This window comes from Anoplopoma fimbria, chromosome 21 (genome assembly GCF_027596085.1).
Source record: "Anoplopoma fimbria isolate UVic2021 breed Golden Eagle Sablefish chromosome 21, Afim_UVic_2022, whole genome shotgun sequence".
In the NCBI taxonomy this organism is placed as follows: domain Eukaryota; kingdom Metazoa; phylum Chordata; class Actinopteri; order Perciformes; family Anoplopomatidae; genus Anoplopoma; species Anoplopoma fimbria.
Genome location: NC_072469.1, coordinates 13502003 through 13526866, shown reverse-complemented (window position 1 = coordinate 13526866; position 24864 = coordinate 13502003). Strand labels below are relative to the sequence as shown.

The 24864-nt window shown below is 40.9% G+C and overlaps 1 protein-coding gene across 1 annotated transcript; it reads right to left on the bottom strand.

Moving 5' to 3' along the window:
• Positions 1-4764: 4764 nt before the first annotated feature.
• Positions 4765-22904, bottom strand: LOC129110696 (kinesin-1 heavy chain-like). The gene is made up of 25 exons (XM_054622868.1): positions 22776-22904; positions 20346-20433; positions 20173-20246; positions 19308-19412; positions 19148-19196; positions 19002-19057; positions 18636-18723; positions 17349-17473; positions 15758-15862; positions 15209-15354; positions 14328-14476; positions 13618-13817; positions 11910-11978; positions 11396-11602; positions 11174-11317; positions 9732-9920; positions 9389-9506; positions 8593-8648; positions 8393-8502; positions 8205-8306; positions 8062-8122; positions 6415-6486; positions 5703-5807; positions 5360-5567; positions 4765-4883 (listed from the first exon to the last, which is right to left on the bottom strand). The coding sequence occupies exons 1-25, from the start codon at positions 22902-22904 to the stop codon at positions 4765-4767; spliced, it is 2874 nt and encodes a 957-aa protein (XP_054478843.1).
• Positions 22905-24864: the final 1960 nt, after the last annotated feature.

Genomic DNA, 24864 nt, shown 5'->3' with positions numbered 1-24864 from the left:
TTTAAGGCTTTCTATTTATTTTGAAAAACCTTTGACCCATTCTAAAAGTTAGCAATCTGTAAAATAAACAGTCCCTACTGTAGAAACAAACGTGTGTTTAGCATTCAGTGTTTATTTTGAAAACACTAATCTTGATGATGTGAACATTTGTCTGGCTCTATTCAAATCCTCTGATGACACCAAGGTAAATAAATGAACCAAAATGAGGTTTCTAATTTCAAATGTATATCTCTAGAGAAAAAACTTGACTTCAGCCAGCAAGAACCCTGGGCAACAGAAGCTTGCAAGCAGTGCATCCTGGTAATTGTAGGCACAACCAGCATGGCTCCATAAACAAGAGAAACCAGCTTTTTGGAAAAATACAGCACATAAAAGGTGGAACATTTTCCCTATAAATCATCAATAATTCCTCAAGTGGTAGGTTCGATGTATTAAAGTGAATTGTATAACAATCGTTTGGAAAGGTTAATCTCAGCAAGTTCAATGTGTTCTCAGTCCAAAAAAGATTTGGGAAGCTTTACATTCTGTGCAATAATAAGATTCAAGGATTTAAGAATAATTTATTTTCATTATGCAACACAGGGTTGTATAAGATGTCATCAGGATGCCATTGCACTTGTCAGGATTTGTAATAAGGCTCCAGAGCTGACAGACTTTCAGAGTGTTACAGGATAAGTATCAATCATCCACTTTCCTGCTGGAAATTCGGGATACATTAGCTACATTAAAAATAAAACAAAACGAATGCTTTCCAAACAAAGTGATCATAAGTAGCCTGCAGCTACCAGGCATAAATTACATCTGTATCTACCCACTCCCAGTACTCTTCCTGCCCTGAGCAGAAAGACAAGAGTGCTGTTGCCGAGTCGAAGCATCTTTGGGAAGCTGAGCAGTTAAAGGCTTTTAGAGATAGGTTCAAGCACATGCCAGTGATGTAAAGCCAGTTCGACAAAAAAAATTAGGCCAAGCATGCATCACTTGCTCTACAGGTGTACGGAAGTGAGATATTCAGATAAATATTGTGTCTTTCAGTTCTCACTCACTTAAACTGAAGCTTAATTTTGAACCTATATGTGGTTGAATACGCTTTTGGATGTTGAAGTCAGATTATCACACTCATCTGCAAATAACAATGATGTAAAGGCAGAAGAGTTTCTGGTGTGCAGTTAAAATAACAATGAATCGCTAACTTAAAGTGATGGAGGGGGGTGTGTGCCCGAGTGACCTGGGAGCTGTGTGTTTTAGGGAAATATCTCCTGGTAGGGTCTCCCAAAGCAAAGTGGTCCTAGCGGAGGGGGAAGACAAAGAGTGATTTACTGATTCTTTATGAATCGGCCGAGAAAGAGTTGTCGCACTTTGTCCTGAAAAGGGAAACCAGGGCCCCCTTTTGAAACCCGACCTGGAAGGAGAGCTCGCTGGCACGCGGCTGGCGGCCCGGGCCTTGGCACATGGGGCTCGACCTGGCACAGCTTGAAAAACTACATGGAGCCGCTTCACTGTGGGCCCACCACTTGCAGAGATAGGCATTGGGGTTGGGTGCATTGTGAGCTGGACGGCAAGCAAAGGATGGGACCTAGACATGCTGATACTTGTTTATGCTTGTGCACCAAACAGCAGTTCGGCATAGGGCTTTTTTACAAGTGTCCATGGTACCAGAACGCCCTAGGGCAATGATCGATAATCGACTTTTTGGTCGAATCATCAGATATGGGGCCATATGTCTTGGTGTGGGTGAAGAGAGGAGCAGAGCCATCAACTGGTCACCAGCTGGGGGTCATTTGGATCAGGTTACGGGGGAGGCTGCCGGAGAGCCCTGGTAAACTTAAACGTGTTGGGAGCGTGAACTGGAAACATCTGGCTCAGGCTCCTGTCAACAAGGTCTTTGGAATTTTTTGTGCATCCCAATGGTGGCTGGGGACATGGATTGCGAAAGGGCCATGTGTGGAAGTTGCTGCAAGAAGTTGTGGTTAGAATGTCATCTGTGCCAGGATAGAGATCTGAGATGCTGAAGGCTCTGGACAATGTTGGGCTGTCTTGGCTGACACGCCTCTTCGGTGCTGCTTGGTGGTCGGGGACAGTGCCGCGGAAGTGGCAGATTAGGGTGGTGGTTCCAATTTTTAAAAGGGGGACTGGAGAGTGTGCTTGAGTTAACACGATTGACAAACCGCAGATCCTGGAGGATTCATGAGGATTCAGCTCTTTACCCTTGCAGGGCCGTTGGAAGGGTCATGGCAGTTTGCCCATCTAGTTTAGTGATGTGTTCTGTGGACTTGAAGGAGGCTTTTGACCTTGTCCCACAAACCTCTCGACTTACCAGTTCATCTACGTTCCGACCCTCACTTATAGTCATGATCTTTTGGTAATGACGGCAAGAATGAGATTGTGGATACAACCGGCCAAAATGAGCTGCCTTCGTAGGGTGGCTGGACTTAGCCTTAGAGAGAGGGGATGAGGAGCTCAGACATCCGAAGGGAACTCGGAGTAGAGCCACTGCTCCTTCGCTTCAAAAAAGGGCCAGCGGAGTTGGTTCAGGCATCTGATCAAGTAGCCTACTGGACACCTCTCATTTGAGGTTTTCCAGGCACTTCCAACTCGTATGAGGCCCCATGAGACCCAGAACTCGCTTGAGTGATTATATATCTGGTCTGACCTGGAGACCCCTCTTGGTCCCCCATGAGGAGCTGGAAAGCGTTGCTCGGGAGAAGGACGTTGGGAATTCCCTCCTAAGCCTGCTGGCCCCGCGACCTGCATAAATGGAACTATAAAAACAATTGTGCGAAAACCAAATTAATCCTTACAAGCAAAGCAAAGAAAAAAAAGGATCAGTGCTCTCAATTTACTGTACAATATGCAAGTATTGTCTTGGTATGTTCAGGGAAACATCAAGGTCTGATATTTCATGCTAATAAATTAGTAAGTTGCTATCATCAGAGCAACTTATTGCATTATGTGTTGACTTTACAAGGCACTTATGGTGTTTGGTTTTTTGAAGCGCCATAGGTTTGAAAGGCTACACAGTACATGCCATACTTATATACAATATATACACACTTTGATGTTGGAAGATTGGTGCAGTGTTTGAAGGTAAAAGTTCAATATTTTAGAATGAAGCTTCTCTGGGTCTGGAGCTTTGGCTAGTTGTTTGGGTGACTGTGCTTCGTCCTCAGCAGCTGTATTGGAGACCAGAAAAGAAAACCAGCGCAAAGGAATAATAATAATAATAATAATAATAATAATAATAATAATAATAATAATAATAATAACTTTATTTATATAGCACCTTTTAAAAACAAGGTTTACAAAGTGCTTTGACAGAAAGTGAAGTCGGAATCAAATAGAACTCCTAAGTTCCTTGCCGGATTTTATATTTAAAGACAGAGGACCAAGTGCATTTACAATAGGAGTGATGGGGTTTGGGGGACTAAATAAAATGATCTCAGATTTCGAATTATTTAGTTGAAGAAAGTTTTGAGCCATCCAACAGTTGATATCCTTATGACAGTCCATAATAGCAGCTAGGCTTCTTGGGTCGTCGGGTTTCAGTGTAAGGTATATCTGTGTGTCGTCTGCGTAGCAATGAAAAGAGACATTATGACGTTTGATGATTTGACCTAGTATATGGAAAATAAAATTGGACCTAAAATAGAACCTTGCAGAACACCACAGGTAATGTTAGAAGTAGAAGATGAGTAATTACCTATGGTGACTGAGTGGGTTCTGTCAGTGAGGTAAGAATAAAACCAACTAAGTGCAGAGTCCTTGATGCCAACCCAGTTCTTAAGACGGTTGATTAAAAAGGCATGGTCTACCGTGTCAAAGGCTGCACTTAGGTCCAAAAGGAGCTCTCCCCCCTGTCAGCTGCTAAAAGGAGGTCATTGGACACCTTGAGGAGGGCCATTTCTGTACTGTGTAAAGCTCTCAAACCTGACTGAAACTTCTCAAACACATCATTAAGACCCATAAAGGCTAGAAGTTGGGTTGAAACAACTTTCTCTAAAACTTTTGATAAAAACGGAAGTTTAGAAATAGGCCTGAAATTGTTAAGAACCAAGGCATCAAGATTCGGTTTCATTAAAAGTGGTTGGACCTCAGCATGTTTAAGACTGGATGGAATAGATCCTGTTGCTAACGAGCTATTAACAATCAATAAAATACTGGGCCCGACTGTGTCAATAACCTGTTTGAGAAATTTAGTTGGTATAAAATCAAGGCTGCACGTGGTTGATTTCATATGGGATATGGTTTCTGCTAAAGAGGAAAGCAATACAGGATTAAAACTGCTAAAATAACTTAGAATATCCCTACTAACATGTAAAACACGGTCTGGGGGACAAATTTGTTGCCTAATGTACATATTGTCTTTCTGGAAGTCTTAGAAACTGAAGGGTAGTGGTTCAAGTCCGACATGGACTAGGTATGAAGCGGGACCGGTGTCTGGAGAGGTGTCAGTTAGCCTCCTGGTCACTGCCGAGGTGCCCTTGAGCAGGGCAAAGAACCCCCAAAGGCGTTGTGTTGTGGCTTCCCATCATTCTGACATCTCGTCACAATGATTAATTTGCCTGTGTGTGAAAAATAACAAAAGTATGAAAAACGTGAATTTCCCCATGGGGACACGTAAAGTACATTTTCATTTACCTGGATACGGAATTCAAAAGAATGAAAATGTCTCTGACAACTGTAAGTGAGTGAGTAAGTGTACTTATTCAGCTAATATGGAGCAGGCACTGGGCACTACACAGACTCTGAAGAGTGTGTATTCTCCTCTCACCTGTTGCCTCCTCCCTTTATGCCGGCAGGCTGGTTGTTCTGGATGAGGTTGGACCTGTTGACACTGGTGTTCATGGGAGAGGCTCCCGGCAGCTGGCCTGGTCTGATGGGCTTAGCTGGGTTGGACGCAGAGAGATAACATGGGTCACATACAGAGAGCAGGTTTATCATACCATGTGGTTCAGAATACACATACAGTTCTCATTTCTTTGTTGGAAATTAGAGGAAACAAAGGACGTAGAATACTTTAACGGTGTCAGTAGTGGTATATTTGAAATTTAGACGGAGCCAGGCAGGCTGTTTTCCCCTGCTTCTAGCCTGAATGCTAAGCTAAGCTAACTATCTCCTGACTCCCATGCCATATAAAACACACATACATGACAGAGGCTAAGATGTTCTCATCTAACTCTAGGGAGCAAAGCAAATAAGCGCATTTCACAAAATGTCTTTTGACTCGTTGGAAAACCTCATATACTGAATATATTTGTATATATTTTTTTAGAATATTGACGTACATATTACCACATTTTTAAGATTATCAATCCGGTGCAAGATATGTTCCATATATGAGTGTGTATGTGTGTCCACCTACCTATAGAGGCTCTCCTGCCCATGTTTTTGGGCTTGACAGCGTCCTTAATGCGCTCCATCTCCTGCTCGTAGCGCTTCCGGTCGACGGCTGCGTTCTCTTTGGCCTCCCTCAGGGCCGCCTCCAGGGCTTTGACCCGCTCAGCTGTGGCCCGCAGGCGCTTCTCCAGTTTAGGAAGCTCACCGCGAAGGTCGGCGTTGTCCCGTAGTAGCTACAGATATCGCAAAGAGTGAGAGAAAGGGGACAAGACACAGAGAACATGTTGCCTTTAGACACAAAGCTGGTGAAAAGCCCTTCTATGTGGGAGGAAACATTGAGGTAAATTTGTGCTTGTACATATTTCTACCTGCTTGTGAGCTTTGGTGAGCTGCTCAAGGTTGCTCTCCAGGAAGCAGATCTTCTGTTTTTGGGCGTTGCTGCTTTCTGCGTCATCTGAGTTCATCTTAGCATTCTAATGAAGCACAACACACAGCTTTATCGGTACACTGATTTGATCCATGTTTTACGTCTCCATTCATTTATCTGCTACAACGGATTTGTCACCCATTCAGTTATTCCAACCAAGCGTGTAAAAAGTCTGTAACCCAAACCCCTGAATCCAAAGCATCCCATTTGTGGCTAAATTAGATGATAGGTAGAACATTTGAGATGGGTACAGCACCATGGCATATCCTCTGATTTGCCTTTGTTTATCTCATCAAGCCTCAGCCTGAGGGCTGGAGACGAGCTCCACGCCGAGAGCCTGGGTCCCTAATTCACAGCTGCTACCTTTGAAGAATCAGATGGCCTACTTATTGCAGGCACTTTCTGTTGTGTTCCCTGGATTCATTAAAATTTCATCATGGTGCAAATTAAATGAAGTGCAGCCGGTGCATGAGTGCGAATTGGCTGTGTTTGTTCCATTCCAGGTAAATGTCGTGGTCGGGGCAACGAGAGTTCATGTGATATCACACTAGATAGGAGATGAAAATCACACACAAAACCAGATCACAGCGATGATGTGCCACGAGCAGCTTCAGGAGAACAGGAGGATTTGTTCATACTGTCAGGGCTTTTACCTTTTTGACTCGAGTGGCCAAGTCTTGGACAAAAAGCCTCCGGAGGTTGTGCAGCGTCTGCAGCTCTCGGGCCTGTGTGAGGGAAACCCAATTCAGATTTAAAGAAAAAATGTTAGGAGACATTAAAGAGTTTGTTCACCCAAACTAAACCAAGATTTTGTCCATGTTATGTTAAAATAATTATCTTTGTTTTACTTAAAATGAAGAGCAAACGCTCAGAACATAATCATAGATGGATCACTGAATGGGGCCTACCAGGTACAGGTACAGGGGCCCAAATTGTCAGGGGACCCCCTGGCTTTCACATACAAAATGTCCCTCAAAGAGACACGTACCAACAAGGAAGAGACTCAAAATAGCCAGAAAGACACATCAAACGATTACAAAGGGACCAAAACAACTGCAAAGAGATGCAAAACAGCTGCAAAGAGACAACAAAGAGACAACAAAGAGATTCGCAACAACTATAGAAAGGGGAAAAAAACACCAAAAAGAGACACAAAGCAACTTCAAAGAGACTCAAAATTACTACAAAGAGACACACAAATGATCAAGAAAAGACATAAAAACAACTACAAAGAGACACAAACAACCAAAACGAGACAAAATAACTACAAAAGAGTCTCGAAATAACTACAAAGAAACACGAAAATTATCAAAAAGAGACAAAAAAATGGCTACAAAAAGGGTAAAAACTACCAGACAGAAAATAACGACAAAAAAACAAAACAATTAGACAAAGAGACACAAAACAACAGCAAAAAGAGGCTAAATGCCTATAAGTCTGGGTGCCTGCTTTGCCTGGGTTCAGACTTTAGAATCTGGCCTCACATCTAGAAGATACCGCTGCTTCAAAGTGATTCAAAGAATTAAATTTCACTGTAACCATTTGCAGATAATATGCATTTTTTTTCCGATGGGACGTTTGTAATTTTTCTACAATGGCTCGCGACGGTTGCGCATGTATTGGTTAGTAGCAATCCTTTGAGAATTATTTTGGAATTACCCATTTGAAATGCTAATTTAAGTCAAAATCTATTAAATTGGTCTGCTTGCATAATCTCTCTATATTAAGTGTCCTTAGGAGATTTTCATCTTTTTGTTCTTACCAGAAATTGCCAACATGACCTGATTTGACATCCATTGTTTGTGACCCAAATCTATGCTACATACTAAGTGTATACAGTATTCTAATCTTTGTGGTGTACTATTTTTTTGCTGTTACTGCATTGTAAAATAAATCAACAATTTTATACTAAGAGGAAAGAAATGGAAATCAAACAGCAAAATTAACATTTATGACAATTAAACTTAAGAAAGATATGCCAAGAATATCATTTTTTTCTCTAAAAAGTGTCACTGAAATCGTATTACCACCATCCCCATTCATTAAAATTGATCCTTTGCAAATTGCATTGTGGGAGAATAGTGAACCTCAACAGCACAATGTTTTTTTCACTTTTTGGTATACTCTATTCCCTACTCTGGTCCTTTTTCCAGAGTATTGTAGACACTGTTTATGGATCGAAATGTTGCAGCTGAATGTTTTAAATGTCCCTTGGTCAATTCTATTATTGAAGAATGAATATTACCTGAAAGTCACCCTTTAATGGAACACAGATTTAAATGGACATGCCGATAACTGACCACAGTCTCCTCCAGTCCCTTCAGGTCCTGTTTGGCCTGCTCCCGCCTGTCCTGCAACACCCTGCACAATGTAAAATGGGTGTTAACCTGTTGCATGTGGTGTTATGTGAAACAATGACCATTAACTACACGAGGAGATTTACGTGAGCTCTTGTAGCTGGCGGCTCTTCTCCTGGTCTGCAGCCTTGAGCTTCTCATGCTCCACCCTCAGCCTCTCCTGCTCCAGCATGATATTCTGGTTCAGACTGCACAAACGTCGGCAACAGAATTAGTACGCAAGCTCTACATCACATTTACAGAGAGAAAGTCTTTGGAGATGTTGTTGTCTTACTCCTGCAGCTCCGTCATGAGCTTGTCCTTGTTGTCCAGCTCGTCTCTCAGGCTGCTGATCTGCTTCTGATGGATCTCTCTGTGTGACTGGATCTGCTTCTCCACCGCGTCCTGAAGACACACAAGCAGCACACAGCTGTGGTCACAATGTTGTGGCCGGAGACTGCACCCGAATGGGACAACTCTTAAGTGACGCGGTACCTTGACTTCATTGGCAGACTGGATCTCGTTCTCCTTCTCCATGGTGCTGACTTTCTCTGGAAAGAGACAAGCTGATAAGGTATCATTATTCTGTGAACACTGCATCAGTTAGGAGTCCAAACTCGGAAAAGCAATGAAAATGGTAGGGTTTTATTGTGGTTTTTTTGCAACTGACTTTTTTTTAGAAGATTCTTAGCCTCTATCAAACAAAATATTTCAATTTACATTGAAAGAACACGTCTGCTTATTCAACTCCACAAAAGTGAAATAGAGGTTAAAATGCTGGCGTGAAGATGTCAATGTCCATAATTGTTATTGTGTTATTGTGTTTAAATGAGGCTGTGTTAAATAGTAGGAGTATCCACCTGGATTAACCTCATCAATGACATATTTTCATAGAAAACATCCACTAAATGTCAGATAAAATGACAACAAAATAATAATTTCAACAAATATAAAATGGAATAACATTACTTATAACTTATCATAGTTACTTATAGTTAAACGACTAATAACTTTTGAAAAAAATGTTCAGAAATACTACCTTTACCATTAACGTTTTTTTAAAGATTGGCAGAGCATGTATTTAAAAAAATTAAAAAATACTGACAAAGCACGAAAATTGCACAATAAACAGGCAAAGACTGTTTTCCTTAAAGACAAACAACTGAACAAGTCTGGTTCTTTTTTTACGCTCAGTCCATTGATTTAAGTACCAAAATTCTTTCAACATGATACTTCAAGCTGAAATGCTCTCAAGAAGACCATTACAGACAGCATTGTGGGTGATGCTCACCTTGGGCTTTGATCCTGACTATTTCCTCATTGAGAGAGTCCACGTTTTCCTCCAAATGTCTTTTCTTCTGCTCCACATTCTGGAGGTTGTCTGTCAGCGACTTGATTTTAGCTTCATGCTGGACAACGACAGGAAAATGAAAAAGACATAAAAAAACATTATAAACTGTCACGCGTAATTAAAACTCACACAGATTTTAAACCCAGAACAAAGACATGCAAAAACCTGTCAACCAGCTAAGCTGCTGATTGATTGATGACCACATGATATGCCATTTTATTTAACCGCCACATTTGTCACTATGGTGACGGGTATCCATTATGGCAGAGGCAGCAGTGGTTACCTGGGAGACTCGGAGCTGGCAGGCAATCAGCTCCATCTCCGTCTCCTCCATCTTCTGGGTGCTCTCGGCCTTGGAGCTCTCAAGCTGTTTGCTGCGCTTCACCATCGTCTTCACCTCCGACTTCAGCTTACTGATGTAGAGACGGGCCATGGTGAACTCCTCGTCAATAAGGCCGCTGCTCTCTTGTTGCTGAGGTCAGAAAACAGTAATGAGGGCTAAGAGGATGTGCTTCATGTTTTTGTTTTTGTCATTTTGTCTGTATGTAAGACATTTTCTTTCAAATGAATGCCATTTTTACACAATTCTATCAATGATTCACCAAAAAACCACTGACCTACTAATACAGCTAAATATACAGAAAGACCCATCTACAGAGAAATTACAGCATCAATAGAAAATGATACATCAGAGTGGTGGCGTTGCTAGCTACTTTCATTGGAAAAGAGTTTGCAACACTGAACTGGGTGTTTTTTGTTTTTTTTAATCTAGCGTACTCTTACTAGTTGGCCAAAATGCCACCTGGGAACCCATTGGCTAACCTCTGACAACAATTTAGCTTTTAATCAGCTAAAAATTGCTGTCAGGTTTGAAAAAGCATGTTTTGTATTATTTGCAAATGCCCAAATTACAGTTTACCTTACTAAAAGCTGTTAAAACAGACTTTATCTTTGAATTTTTGACATTCAAGGTCCTTGAACACAACATTTGTGACAAGCGCATCCGACAGGAAAAGCAACCAATTTGAAGCTTAAATTTGTGATATTTCATCAAAATCCCTTTCCTTTATATGTCTCATTTAAAATCAACTGCACTAACCAGATCTTGTAAAAAACACTACCATGACAAGGCAAAAGTAACTTTACAAAAAAAGGTTGAAAAATGTGATTAGTTAAATGTGTACAGCACGTGGAGCCTCAATTTTCCCTTGGAAGAAATGTTGGAAATATGATACCACTGTTTCCCAATTTATGTAAAATAAATGATCAAAGAAATTCAACTTGCCTTTCTTTTCTTATAATGATGCATGCAGTTACAACTGTGTTATAATGCTCAAAAGGCATATTCGTGCTCTCTACGTTTAGCCATGATTGTGCCGTTTCCATAGAGGTGCAGGACAATCCATTTGTAGACGTTGTTTCTCTCCAAATTCATTCTCACGTCTGAAGTTGCTCATTAGACTGTAAACTATGATTAAGCACAAAGTAGAAGTTTTGGCCTGGTATACGCTGGATACACCTGAACCCCGGAAATATTGGCCGTTGCCCCCGGATGCTAAATTGTCGGCAGACTGATATCTGACAGGCTGCTATGGTAATATTATTGAAATCAGCACGTCATTTTTGTTTCAACTGGCCATTGTTCCTCTGCTTAATTCTAAATTATTCTTATTTTCTGGTTTATTTCTGAATTTGAAACAGTGCCTCATCACCACGGCTGGTAACCTTTATGTCGTTGCTTCCCACGGCGATGCCTATCTCAGCCAGGTCCTTGAGTAATGATGACATCATCTCAGTCACCCTCTTCTTCTGGTGGTTGGTCATCTCCTTCAGCTTCTGGAGCTCAGAGTCAATGGAAGCCAAGGAGTTCTGGTGGTGGATGATAAATAAAAATGAATACAAACATTACAAGGTGCTATTATTTCCAATGGAATCATATAAAAGTACCGATTTCTCGTTCAGCTCCTCGCTGAGGGCCTCAAACTCTTGCGCCTTGTCCTCGACTTCCTGACTCTTCTGGTCGTAGTTGACGGCCAGCTCCTCCAGGGCCTGCAGCACCTCCTTCACCTCCTCCTTGGAGGCCTCGTTCTCCGACAGCAGCCGGTTCAGCTCTGTCTGCAGGGTGTCATGGTCGCGGCGGGAGGAGGACAAGAGCTACGGGGGAGGATAGGGAGAGAAGATGAGACAGTGATGCTCAGCCTAGGAAAGGGAAGGGGCTGAAAGGGTAAAGTTCTTAACAGGATCTACAAAATACATTTCTGTACCAGCTAAAAAAAACAACTTGTGTTTAATCTGTAAGGATCCACTGTTGCTTTCTAAGTGTGCGTTGCAGTCTGACCTCTCCTGCGGGGATACTAATGGTCTGCTATCAGCTGTCAGACTGGGTTTGTGCTAACAGGAACAGCTGGAGGGGCTGAGACTCAGGAAGGAAAGGAAGGTGGAAGAAGGGGAGTTGTGTCACCTCCTCCTGGTCCAACATCTGCTGCTTCAGCGACTCCAACAGCTGACACTGCTGGTTGATCTCGTCGTCCTGGAGGAACATGAGGACAGGGAAGAGGAGAGAGGAAATAGGAAATTATAATGCATCACTTGTTTATTTCCACCATAAACACCAGCAATACTGATTAGCAGCCAATCACGCCATCTGCTGGCCAATAGAGACACTACATCTAAGAAGGGAATCAAATTAGAATTTTTATGTATAATATTACATCCTTAATTTATACTATTTATCTTATTAGTTATACATTATTTAGATTATTAATACATTTTACCATTTTCAAACAATCAGCTTTGATCGTGACATTAGAAAGATTCATTTTGTGCGATTCATTTATTTTTTAACACAGGATACACATTGTGACTAACAGCAGCTGTAGAGTGAAATCTCTGCATGCGCAGTTACACCACCGCCAGCTGTTGAAACATGCAGGTTTTATGTAGAAGGATGGCCTTGATTTAGGTGATTGAAGAAGAATCAAGCTTTATATTTTATTGCTCAATATATGGTGATTAAATTGGGAAAAACTCTTCTGGTTGTTGGACGATTATCCAAACTTCTTTGTTGGCGATGAAATGTTTTATGTGAGAAATTATATTCTTTACTGGCAAACGTTGCTTCACAGTTGAAATCAAATATTTGCTGCAGAGACGTCACAAAGTCATTTTTTTTTTAAAGTCAAAGGTAAGTCTCAAATCACAGCTAAGGTCTAAGAACCAAGAAGTCCCAAGTTAAGTCCCAAGTCAAGTCCAAAGTCAAGTCGGAGTCAAGTCAAAAGTAAAGTCCCAAGTCAGTCCCAAGTCAAATTACTTCAATAACTCTGAGCAGCATTGGTAATTAATTGCAATATAATATATTAGAATGGAGTTCTTGCTTTTTTCCCTAACGGTCTATTTTCTTTAAATCAATGTGTTTGGCTGGGCTCGTGCATATGCATGACACAAATAACCACCACCAAAAACAACTAATAAATGTAATAACAGAATAAATGTATGCAGTAAAATGATTCATCCAGTTATTATTAAACGAATTTAGCATATTTTAGTCTAAACGGTTGTCTAGTTAAGTGTATCAGTAAGCTGTTAATACCATTAAGATCTGCTGAGGACCCTGATACATTTTTATCTGCATGTACTGGTATCCACCTTATATCACTTGAGGAATCAGTATAGACAGTGGATGGTGGTATTTCATGTGCAGCATAATCATAATAAAAAAACACAATATATTGTGTTTTTATGTTATTTTAAGAGATATTATTGGGACTGATTTATTAATGCCACACATCTGATTTGTTCAGTCACATCTTATATTTCAGGAGCTCCGTTATGTTCATGTATTAATGCATTGTTGTACCTGACATTGATGTATTGTCCAATTCAGAAAGACTCGCTCTCTCTCATTCTCCGTGTGATTAACTGTTACCACCTGAGATCGATAACATTATTCTGACATGATCAATGAAACCACGCATGAACTCAACGCACGAAGAAACGCTTGGTGTGTGTGTGTGTGTGTGTGTGTGTGTGTGTGTGTGTGTGTGTGTGTGTGTGTGTGTGTGTGTGTGTGTGTGTGTGTGTGTGTGTGTGTGTGTGTGTGTGTGTGTGTGTGTGTGTGTGTGTGTGTGAGTGTGTGTGTGTGTGTGTGTGTGTGTGTGTGTCCACCTCACCTTGTCATCCAACTCTTTGTAGAGCTTGGCCATTTCGACCCCGTACTTCTCTGTCTCCGCCTCGGTGAGTTTGACCCCAGGGAGGGTGCTGAGGGCGGGTGCGGGGGCCGCCTTATCGTCGTTGAGCGCGCTGTCCAGGGCCTGGACCTCCGCTTTGGCCTTCTCTTTATCGAACTGATCCTCCACCGGCACGGACTCTCCTGCAAGGGGGGGGGAGAGTGACATCAGCTCAAGTCTCTGTGGGTGTCTGTGATTTCCCCTCCATCTCCCTCAGGGAGACCTGTGACAACTTTAGCTTTCTCCTGCCCTTAGATTTATGTAATGCAGGCGTCATCATGCTTAGAGAACTACACCAGACATGCTGATGTGGAAATAAAGAACTCTTTCTTAATGTGAGTCCTTTTCAAGTCCAAAATGGGACCAATGTGGGATTCAGTTCTTTGATGGAAGACTGAGTGATAAAACTTCTAAAAGCTTTCATTTGTTTTTAGCTTTTTTTCCATCTCATCCAAACCATTTAAAAAATAAGTCATGATTATCTTTCATTTACAGCCTATGGCAGATTCCTATATATATTCAATGAACAAGTAGGTCGACTTCTATTATATTACATTTTAAAAATATATCCCAGTTTCTTCTGTTTAAATGTCATAATGCAGTGCATGTAGCAGATAGAAATGTGAGACGTTATTTGACGGCGTAGTCCTCACCGCTCCTCCAGCGGTTGAGCTCGGCCTCCAGCCAGGTGACGGTGCTTTTCAGTGTCTTGTTCTTCTCCTTCTCTTTCTCCCACTTCTTCTTCCACTGCTCCGCGGTCAGCTCCACGTTCAGGGTCACTGTGTTCTTGATGGTCTTTGCCCTGGGGGAACAGTAAGATAATATCACCAGGACCAGGCACTGATTTCACCGCAGTGCACGCTGACAGGGCTGCAGTTTCACAGTCATTGTTTTTACCCTAAAGATGGTTGCCTTTTATCATTAACAGGCATGTTAACCACTTATTAAGAAGAACTCTTACTGCAGACAAACATGTGGTTGCCAGTAAGGCGTTTAAGGGATAGTTTGACATTTTGGGAATAGTTACTTTCTACTTCATACCACTCTCACGTATGAAAGCTAAATACGAAGCTAAAGCAAGGTGGTTATCTTAGCTTCGCTTATCTTATAAAAATAAGGCTGCAAACTAGTTGAAACAGTCTTTGAAAAGCACATTAGTTCATCCTCCGGTAAAGGCGCTGTGACCAATCCCTGGCACCCAAAACTTGATCCCCCACTGGCTTCCCACAAAAACATGCCAATTGTAGAAACCTATGCTGTGGTGGGTAAGGGTGTTTTTTTTTTGTCTTTGTGTATAATAATTTAGTTATGAAAATTTTTAATTTGCTACAGTTCTCCTCTCATATCCTCAACTTGAAATGGAATACACTTTACCTGGCTGCAAAAAACAAACGGGTGGTTGGATGCAACAGAATCTTCACTAGTTTTGCAAAAAATATTGAAGGTCTGGACTGTCCTCACGTTACCAAGCAGGAAAATGATTCCCATGATTCCCTTGCAGAGTGGTTCACAGTTTTTGGATATGTGTGTGTACCTCTGTCCAAACAGCAACGTAGACCTGGACTCAGCGTCATTGAAAGCGGAGGGCGAGCAGCAGATGACCATGGTGGTCCGACAGTTCCCTCCCAGGGAGTCCTGCAGGATCCTGGTCATCTTACTGTCTCTGTACGGCACGTAGCTCTGACAGAGGACACACATTACAATCCTGCTCGGGTCATTAATTAACAGAATAATGCATAATGTCATTATTTTCAAATATATAAGTTTTAGATGATACGCTATTATCATTCATTATTTAAATATATATACAAAAACCTCAACTGATGGCCAAGCTTATATCCTTTATAGGAAAGGATTTTATATTTCCCGATGCATAACATGTCAAATGCAGAATGCCAGAAATACCAGAAATACCAGGATGTTACTGCATCCGGTCACATTTGGCATTTCTGGTTATATTGGCCCACAATCCTTTGCACAGTGGATATATGAAAAATGGTTAATTAACGGAAGTCACAATGAGAGCACAGGACCAATCGCCCCGGAAACCAAACATCCCCTAGTAGAGAGCTGGCTGACTCACCGAGCCCTCCGCTAGAGCTGAGATGACATTTCCCAGTGAAGACAGGGACTTGTTGATCATCTTGGCCTCGTCCAATACTGTTCCCTCTGCTCCCGTTTTACCCACCTGTGAAACACACAAGCACAGGAGCGTTCTCATCGTGAGGCCGGAGCCAGACTGCATCATCAGAACACTGTTATGGATCATTCGGATCAAAAACTGTCAAAAAGCACAATAAGAGAGATGATGGGGAAGTGAGTTTTTGAACAACAAGTGGATTAATAAAGAAAAGGCTGACAAAGCATGTTTTTCTGGAGCTTAGTGCCATCCTTGTCTTATTAACATACTGATGAACTGATTACTGCAGTGTTCTCCTGTTGAAAGGAAGCAGCCGCAGCAGTGTGTCATTAATGTTTCATTTTATAAATCCATTCAATGCAGGCAAGTAAACTGTGCAGGAAAAGGCCTGCCAACATCTGGAGAGTCAAGTTTAAAGGTGCAACATGTAAGATCTAGCCAGGATTGTAGTTTAAACAATAACAAAATGAATTAACATTATCATTAGATTGTTCATAGGTTACAGCGTTGGGGTAATGTCATAGACGTCTATGTGTCGTGTTGCAGAGATTTCTACTGAACCAAGCACGCTAACCAGCTAGCCCCGGCCCGTCCTGTCTTGTAATACCACTTTTACCTCAAGAGGCGATAGTGAGTTGCTGTAGCTTCCAGTCTACTCGCTGCCTCTTTGTCCTCGCCTCGCCTCGACAAAGAGGCAGAGCTGCCCAGAGGGCTTGACAATCACTTAAAGCCACAGTGTCCATGCACGTTTTTAATAGTTTGTTTATTTGAATTAATACCAAAGTGGCAGAAACTGTAAAACAAAAAAACAACTGTTCTGCATTTCGTCTTCTCCGCCACCAGAAGAATACTTAGCTGGGAGGACAACGGGTGGCAGCCCCGGGAGACGAACCTTCAGTTAGCGGTTAGCTGTAGCAACTGGCCTTCAGCCAATGTAAACCCGAGCATAGGTAGTATCAGCAGGCTGTTGCAGCACTGGTTTCAACCTGTGGTATGGCAGCAATACAAAGTTAGCACTGGCTGAATTCCACTTGCTACACAGCCGCTAACTGAAGGTCCGTCTCCAGAGCAACCCGCTCTCCTCCCGCCGAAGGAGTCTTCTTGTTGAGGGAAGGACAAAACAAAAGTATGGCCACTTTAATTTAGTAAACTACCGAAACATACAGATTGTACAGCCTCCAGTAAGTGGCACAGCTAACAAAATATATCCTGACGCCACATGTGAAGATTATGAAATTGCAGTGGTATTTTGACCGGCTGTCAGAGTCTCAGCACTTGGTTGAATTTGGTGTATTTTTGCCCTGCTGTCAGTTAGTAGTAGGCTTTTTTTATTTTTATAACGGATGACTTTAAATTTCGATTTTATGGACCCAGTAGTAGGGGGGAAATGCTGCCCCCTAGTTGTTTGAAGCCGGTGGCCAGATCTTACACATTGCACTTTACAAAGAAGTAATTACAATGAATGTAAATGTAAGCTTTTCAAAAACTGGGATGCAGGAGGGAATTGGAGGATGAGTGCAGGATGGAAACGCACTTTCTCACTCCCAGCCAGGTCGACGAGGTACAGCTTCCCGGTGAGTTTCTGTCCGGTCTGAGAGTTTTCCTGCTTGATGTTGATGAGGAAGATGCTGTGACTCCTGGAGCTGTGCTCGTTCATGTCTGACAGACAGATGAGCACACACACACAGAAACAAAATAAGTAAAGTGCTTATCATACCTTTTTGAATTATTTATGACAAAATATTTGTAATTCAGATCATAATAATCTAAAGTTTGTATTATCAATACAAACAATAATATTAATATTTGTAATAATAATCTTATTAATATTCTATTCTTATAAATGTTCATATTAAATTAAAAGTGTATTAATATTAATAATACTATTCATATTGATAGGGGGCTGATTACACATATGTTTGTCAATTTAAGAGATAACTTGGCACATCATGAAAGTCTCATTTTCTCTCTGAAGCTACGTCTCTCTCTGAAGCTCGGTGCCCGTGTGTTTGGTACCTAAAGTTCTCACACCAACAACGAGGTCTCGCTTGTTCTTTGCTTCCCGGGTCGATAAAAAGAGTTGCTCGATAAAACACAACAGATAAGATAAATTGGATATAGATGATTAAACTAGTGACGTACATTGTGCAAACCTACAGATGTAGTTCACTGATCAGTTACCCACAAAACTAAGGTACTATATAATAAAACTATATAATACTATGACAAATCTATGACAAACATTAAATGTGTAATAAATGGCTAAATCAAAAACAGGATCTAAATAATATTTGCTTCTCACCATTGACTAATGTACATATTTTTTCTGAAATAAGGGACCAATGGAGAACACCAAATGGGGCGGGACTTCAACTCTCTATAAGGCTCAATAAGGAATAGCTGACCCTAACACTCTTTACTTTTTTAATATCTTGCTATTGTCTTATTTTTGTGATAAGATGATGACAAGCTTATTATTAAAAAAAATATTTGATGCAAAAAAAAAAAAAGCCATCTGAAATCAGAGCTTTTTCAGAGGATGCACCAAAGACAACAATTAAGCTCAGCTTAGCTACAGTTTAAACCGAGTGTCCAGGAATAGAAATCCTTGATATGGCATACTGATACACAGTATGCCATATCAAGGATTTCTATTCCTGGACACTCTTATGAATCACTGACTTCACTCCTCTGTCTTTCTGTGTGTGTAGCACAGAGAGAGTGTCTTGGCCAATGGGAGTTTCACTGCAGTCAGGAGATGCGGTGAGGTTGAACCCATGAGAGGCAGCAGGCCCCGAGGGAGCTCAGCGCCTGAACTCACTTGTGACAGCCACGTGTCTGCTGCTTTTGCCTTCGTCGATGGCGTCCATGACCTCCTCAGGACTGCTCACAAAGCGCTCGGTACTCCCCTGGAGACACACGAAATCACAAGAAGCCGCTGTGTTCAAAAGGCCGACTTCACAGAGAGATAATTATAAGCTGAATAGGACGAGGACATGCTGATGTTTTCAGAGGGATTAGAGTTATAAAGAGTGAATTTATTGCCGTGCTATTTTTTTGTATTTTTAATACTCCCTCTTTATCCGTCCAACTATTTAAATTAAACGTGCACTTGAGAGCAACATGAAAGATAAAATAGATCTAATGTTGTACCCATTGTTGTAACATTTCTCAACATGTGTCCCACCTTGACATAGGGCACCCTGTTTTTGTCCTCGTGCACAGAGAGGTTGGTCTTGGTCACTGCGGAGGAGAAGGAAAGCAGACATCAGGTCTGAGTGCATCGATGTCTGAACGATGATGATACAAAGCCACAGGAGAATTGAGACATACTATCCAACAGGTCCTTGATTTTGTCCAAATAGATTTCGAAATATGAAACCTGCAGAGAAAAAAGCATCCAGTTAGACTTGACATTATCAATATCATTGTCATTATCATTATGACTTGTACTTGCTGATGTTTTGGAGCATCGATTGGGAGGTTAACGTACTTTGATGTGAAACTCCAGGTTCTCATCCATGGAGTAGATGTAGTTGAAGATGTCCTCCACAATTCTGGGAATGATTCCCATCATATCTGTGTCGTGAAGTTTCCCCTTTAGGAGACAAACACATGAAAACAAAACAGCGGGGTATGTTGGGCTTTTTCAGGTGCTATCTTTTTGTACTTTTGTTCAGTGACCTAGATACCATGTCGCGATAAATCCCACCAGCCCCAACACCAAATGTTCCTACCCCTTTACTTCCAACTCCCTCCATATGACCACACCCATCTTCGAAGACGACCTTCATTTGATCTCAACAACACACAGGTAGAGTTTTGTAACTGCATCTTGCTGGGTTTCGATGCTAATCGCTGTCACACAATCTGTCCACAGTAGAGGTCAACCGATCAATCGTTTGGCCGATTAATTGGCACTGAAAGGACGTTTCACAAACTTCATCAAAATATTCATTACATCGCATCATTACAATCATTATCAGTGGAACTGGGCTCCATGATCGTCCGCTTTTGTTTAAAATATCTGTGTGCATGTGATTAACTCCTAATAATCTAATCGACTGTTAAAGACCCCATGAAATGGAACGGGTACATCGAGACCGAAAGAGGGGGGGCGACAGACTTGAAGATGGTTTTTGTTTCAGAGAGCAATCCTCTATAAAATCTCAAAAAATCTAAAAGAACTAATCAGCCGATTAATCGTCTATCGTTGTTTGATCGGCCTTTGAAAATCCGCAGAACTTAAAACACCTGAAAAAGTATTCCAAACCTCCTCTGTGGTACTTCCTGCTACAGAAGGTATCTCCAGTACCACATTTTGATACATTTTTAGACAAGGTGGGAACAAATATTACCTCCATTGTGTGTGTTTTACCAGAGGACGTCTGCCCGTAGGCAAATATAGTCCCGTTGTAGCCCCCCAGAACATCTGTACACACCAAGACAAAGAACAAGAGACATTTAGTATTGAGATTTGGGCCTTCAGCCACTCAGGACTATATCTGCATCCTACTACTGTACATCTTACCTCTGACAATCTTCTGAGCCACGGCGTTGTAGAATTCCACCTGAGTTGTATTGGACTGGAACACGCGGTCAAAGTAGTACGGTTTACCCTGTGAAGAGGAGTAATGAGCACAAGTAACATTCATTTTGCATATTGATCATTTTCTTAGCAGCCCACTGCTCCTCCGGGATAGGTTAAATGCAGAGAATTGTAAATTTCCCCGTTGTGGGACTAATAAAGGATTGATTGATTATTATAATGCCAGAGCATGTAAGCAATTCAACAAGTCCTTTTTTGATTGCTAGGGGATGTACTTCTGAGTTTAACATGTTGTTTATTAATGAAAGACATGTGTAACATGGCTAACATGGATGTGATTTGCTTTTTTAACACCATGATACTTTTGAGGGAATAAATGACACAACTTTCTTCTTACAGATGAATAGTTGGATCCATGAGAAATAAAAAACACAGCCGTTTTCAATGTGATACACTCTGAGCTTTTGCCGCTGCAGTCTTGCTTGGTCTGGTATGACCACCGGCGTTTGGTGGCTAATGTTAGCTAACATTAGTTTTTTATTTGCGGTAACTATTAAGGGTTAATGTTTTTTTTCCAGTTGGCCTCAGTTTTTACTTGCCACTTTACAAAGTGGTTTTCAAATAACATCAAAGACCAAACACTGAAAACATTTAAAGCTGCAATTACTTCTTCGCATAGATTTCACCAGCAGCAGATTACTGTATGTGCACTGCAGAATGTGCTTCCTGGCCCGTGCTGCAACCTGCAGTCCCCCGCTGCCAGCCAAACAGGCACAGCGCTGATGCCATTAGCTCGGCAGCAGCGGTTGCTTTGCAGGTTAATGTCAGTGAGATAAAGTCTTTACTATGTGCAGCCCCAGTCATGAAGCTAAGATACCCCTTGGCACTGAGTTTAAATAGCAGGAATGTATCACAGTATGTCACATTATGAGGAACCACTAGAAACATAAGCACAAAGTTCTCTATCATCAGTGTCTGATAATGTGCAATAATACCCAATAATATGCTATGCTGTGTAGGGTGTTTATTTTTGTGTCTTTATTATAGTGCAATCAAACAGAATAGGTTTGAGAGCAAAACTATCAACACTGCGACCCAAAACGTTTTATTGTTAAATGTATTAATGGGGATCAAAAACGCTTGTTTGGGAATCCAAAAGTTCGACTTGCTGTTGGGCTGAATATCTGATAGTTGTGGTTAAAGTTAAACGCACAACTAGTACATAAAGTAATGCTGTCTTATGATTCCAGTTCCAGTAAATGTGAAATACTGGCTATTTAGCAACGAACACACAGTTTACCCATTGGCAGGGAGACATTTTCCAAAATGTGGATGATATTCTGAATCTTTTGTTCATTGTGTTATTTTAACTAAAAACAACTTATATCTGAGGTCTGGCCTGATGCTTTCTTAGATATGATCTGCACTTAACGGGGCAGGGAAACCGAACGTAACACTTTTCCACATGACATAAGTGGTTATCAGTTGGCCTATGACTGGGAGTTAATGTGACAGAACAAAGCAGCCATTCATTTTTGTTTTTATTTTCAATAGTCATAAACATCAGGAGTTGTAGTTTGCCAAGGAAATAGATTTTTTTCACACCGAAATGGATACACCCGTAATGACCACCAGTTATAGGCCTATGCAACCCCTGCTATATTTATATATAAAAGCTGGCCTATACTCATATAAAGATTCAACTGATAGAGGTGAAGAGTTCAAAAATGTCCCACACTGTAGTTGTTCACTTGTGTTGGGATCTGGTGACTGTGAAGGCCATGGAACATGATTCACACCTTTTTCATATTCATCAAAGCGGATGAAATTTTGGGAAAACGGACATTTTTATTTAGTTTTACAACCTAAAGCTGAGGTTGATAAATTGGCACTAAAGTGTCTTTTTATTTGACACCACACTGCTGCCAACTTTCAGGAGAAGTCCAGGTTTATCAACCCTCTGGAGAAACTAATTCATTTAACATTACACCTCACCCAAGGCACACGACAATAAAGTTATAGTAACAAGCAAGAAGAAGACGAGAGAACAATGGTTTGTTTGCATAAGGTGCTCTTTGTTTACAGCTAAAGTGATTCCTACCGATTTATGTACATGCTAATTGATGTTTAGCCAAGTCACATTAAATTGTTTGCATTTTGTATTTAGTTTGCTCCACGTTTTCCCCCTGGGCTTAAAGCACTTAACTGTACGTTTAACTTCACTTTTTAAAGGTTATGTTTGGTATTTGTGACACCAAGAGAGACATTTTAAAACCCAAAGAAAGGATAACAACTATCCAAAATATGAATTATTACACTTAGGAACACTTTAATGATACTTTTCTGACTTTTACTTAATGAAAAGTGGAAGAATAGTTTAGCTCTAAGCTTTGAATAGAGAAGCACACTCACCCCCATCAGCACACAGTCATCCCCCTGAAACTTCGGGATGTACTTGTCTCCCCGGGCCACTTCAGAGCTGTTCAGCGGCCTGAAACGGCACACCACTTTGATGGTGGTCTCATCTGCGGGGTCCGCCATCACCGGGGTCCTGCTGTGGATGGATGGAGGGATGGATGGATGGATGGATGGAGGGAGCACTCCGTCCTCCAGTGACGGATACAGAGAAACTGACCCCGCCCCTCACAGCAGAGATGGAGCTCAGCGGTTAATCCACAGCTGATACAGAAAAAAAACTTAGCAGCAGTGGTCCTCAAATATATTTACAGTCAAAAGATGAGCAGTAACCTCCGCTTTAATAGTCGGTGCCCCTGAACCTAGCACAGCGCATCACTGCCTCAGCTGAGTGGAATCGAACCGGAGGTGAAGCCCATTTATGGTCTTTAAAAGTGTGTATTCTCACTGTGCCGACTTCACTGAAGTTACATCTCTTTTTAAGGACGGAAGTACGTTTCCGGATGTGTTGACAGCATTGATGCAGAAATGGGCAACAACCTAATCACGTTAACGACGGCACTCACAGGGAAATCCCCACTGGACCATTTTAGCTTGTTCCCGTGAAGATGTAGGTTCCTTTTCTTTTCTTTTTTTTTTTTTTTTTTTTTTTTACACTTTTATACAGACCACCACATGTTAGTATAGCCCTATACATGTCATTTATAAAGGGGTTATTCTAAAGTCAGATGCAAAACAAGTTTTTTATTTACTTTCCTATTCAATAAATCCGAATTGACAAACCATCATCAAGTACACTTGTAGTCAGTAGTGAAAAGTAACTAAGTACATTTAGTACTTAGTTACTTAAGTACTGTACTAAAGTACAATTTTGAGGTACTTAAAGCTTATTTTACTCATGTATTTCCATTTCCTTTTTTTAAAAGATACCTGTGACATTCAATTTCTATTTTAACTTTTTTTTTAAAATATTTAGGTTCATAGAACTATTCATACATTCACGTGACATCACTCCATACAGCAGACATAGCCCAGTTTGTCCTGAAAAAAATACATGCAAGTATGTGCATTACAGTGTTGGAAATATACATGCATTGTTATAAGAGGAGACCAGGCGGACGATAAATAGGAAAAAGAAGGCAAATAGTCTGATAAACCTTTTATACCACATCCCACATGTAGCGTATTCAGCAAAGATGCTCCCGCTCCAAATGCTAAGTTGTCTCACTTCAGCTTTTTATTTGTTGGGTTATCAAATAACACAATGTATAATTTTTTTTACATATTTGTAATTGGGATGTTGTGTGCCTTGCTGTTGCCTCGGGCTTTAATATGCAGTAGAGGGATATAATGTGCAGCGTCTGCAGCAGCCAGCAGGGGTCAGTAGAGACTTACCACATGTTTGTGTGCAGCCAAGGAGAAGCTGAAGGACTCCTGAACATCCTCCCATGAAAAATAAATAAAAAGAACTCTAATGCAATTAGCAGGTGTTTCTGTATCATTTAGATCTCATAGAAGCATGCACAATTACACCTAAAGGTGAGACACTCCAGGCCCAAACATAGCCCCAAATCTCCAAAAGGTTTAACACGGAAAACATCTTAATCACACATTTAGATGTTTTTTTTTTCATCACTTTGTCTATTTGAATCTGTAGGTTTCTCCTAAATTCACCAAAAGTAACCATTAGATAATGCATAATTAGCATATTCAAACATAACATTGCAGAAATGTTGCCTGTAATGCAAAAAACAATTGTCTTAATGTAAGTAATCAACTGGGGAAGTTGATATCAATTCGTTAAAATTTTTACCCTGCAGTGTATTCAAAATTATAAATATAAATTATCTTTAAAATTATTTTTTTCTCAGACTCTGAGCCAGAAATCTCCACTTCAGTAGGACTTACATGAACCAAACATCCCAGTCTATATTATGAAGGTTTTAACAGAGGGGTTTGCTCATCATTCATAGTCTGATTTATACAACATTTTATTCCCACAAACATGGCCAAAAGGGATTAATTTTTATGATTGCTGACAATATTGTCTTATTTATGGAGTGATACAAAGAGATATCCAGAATTC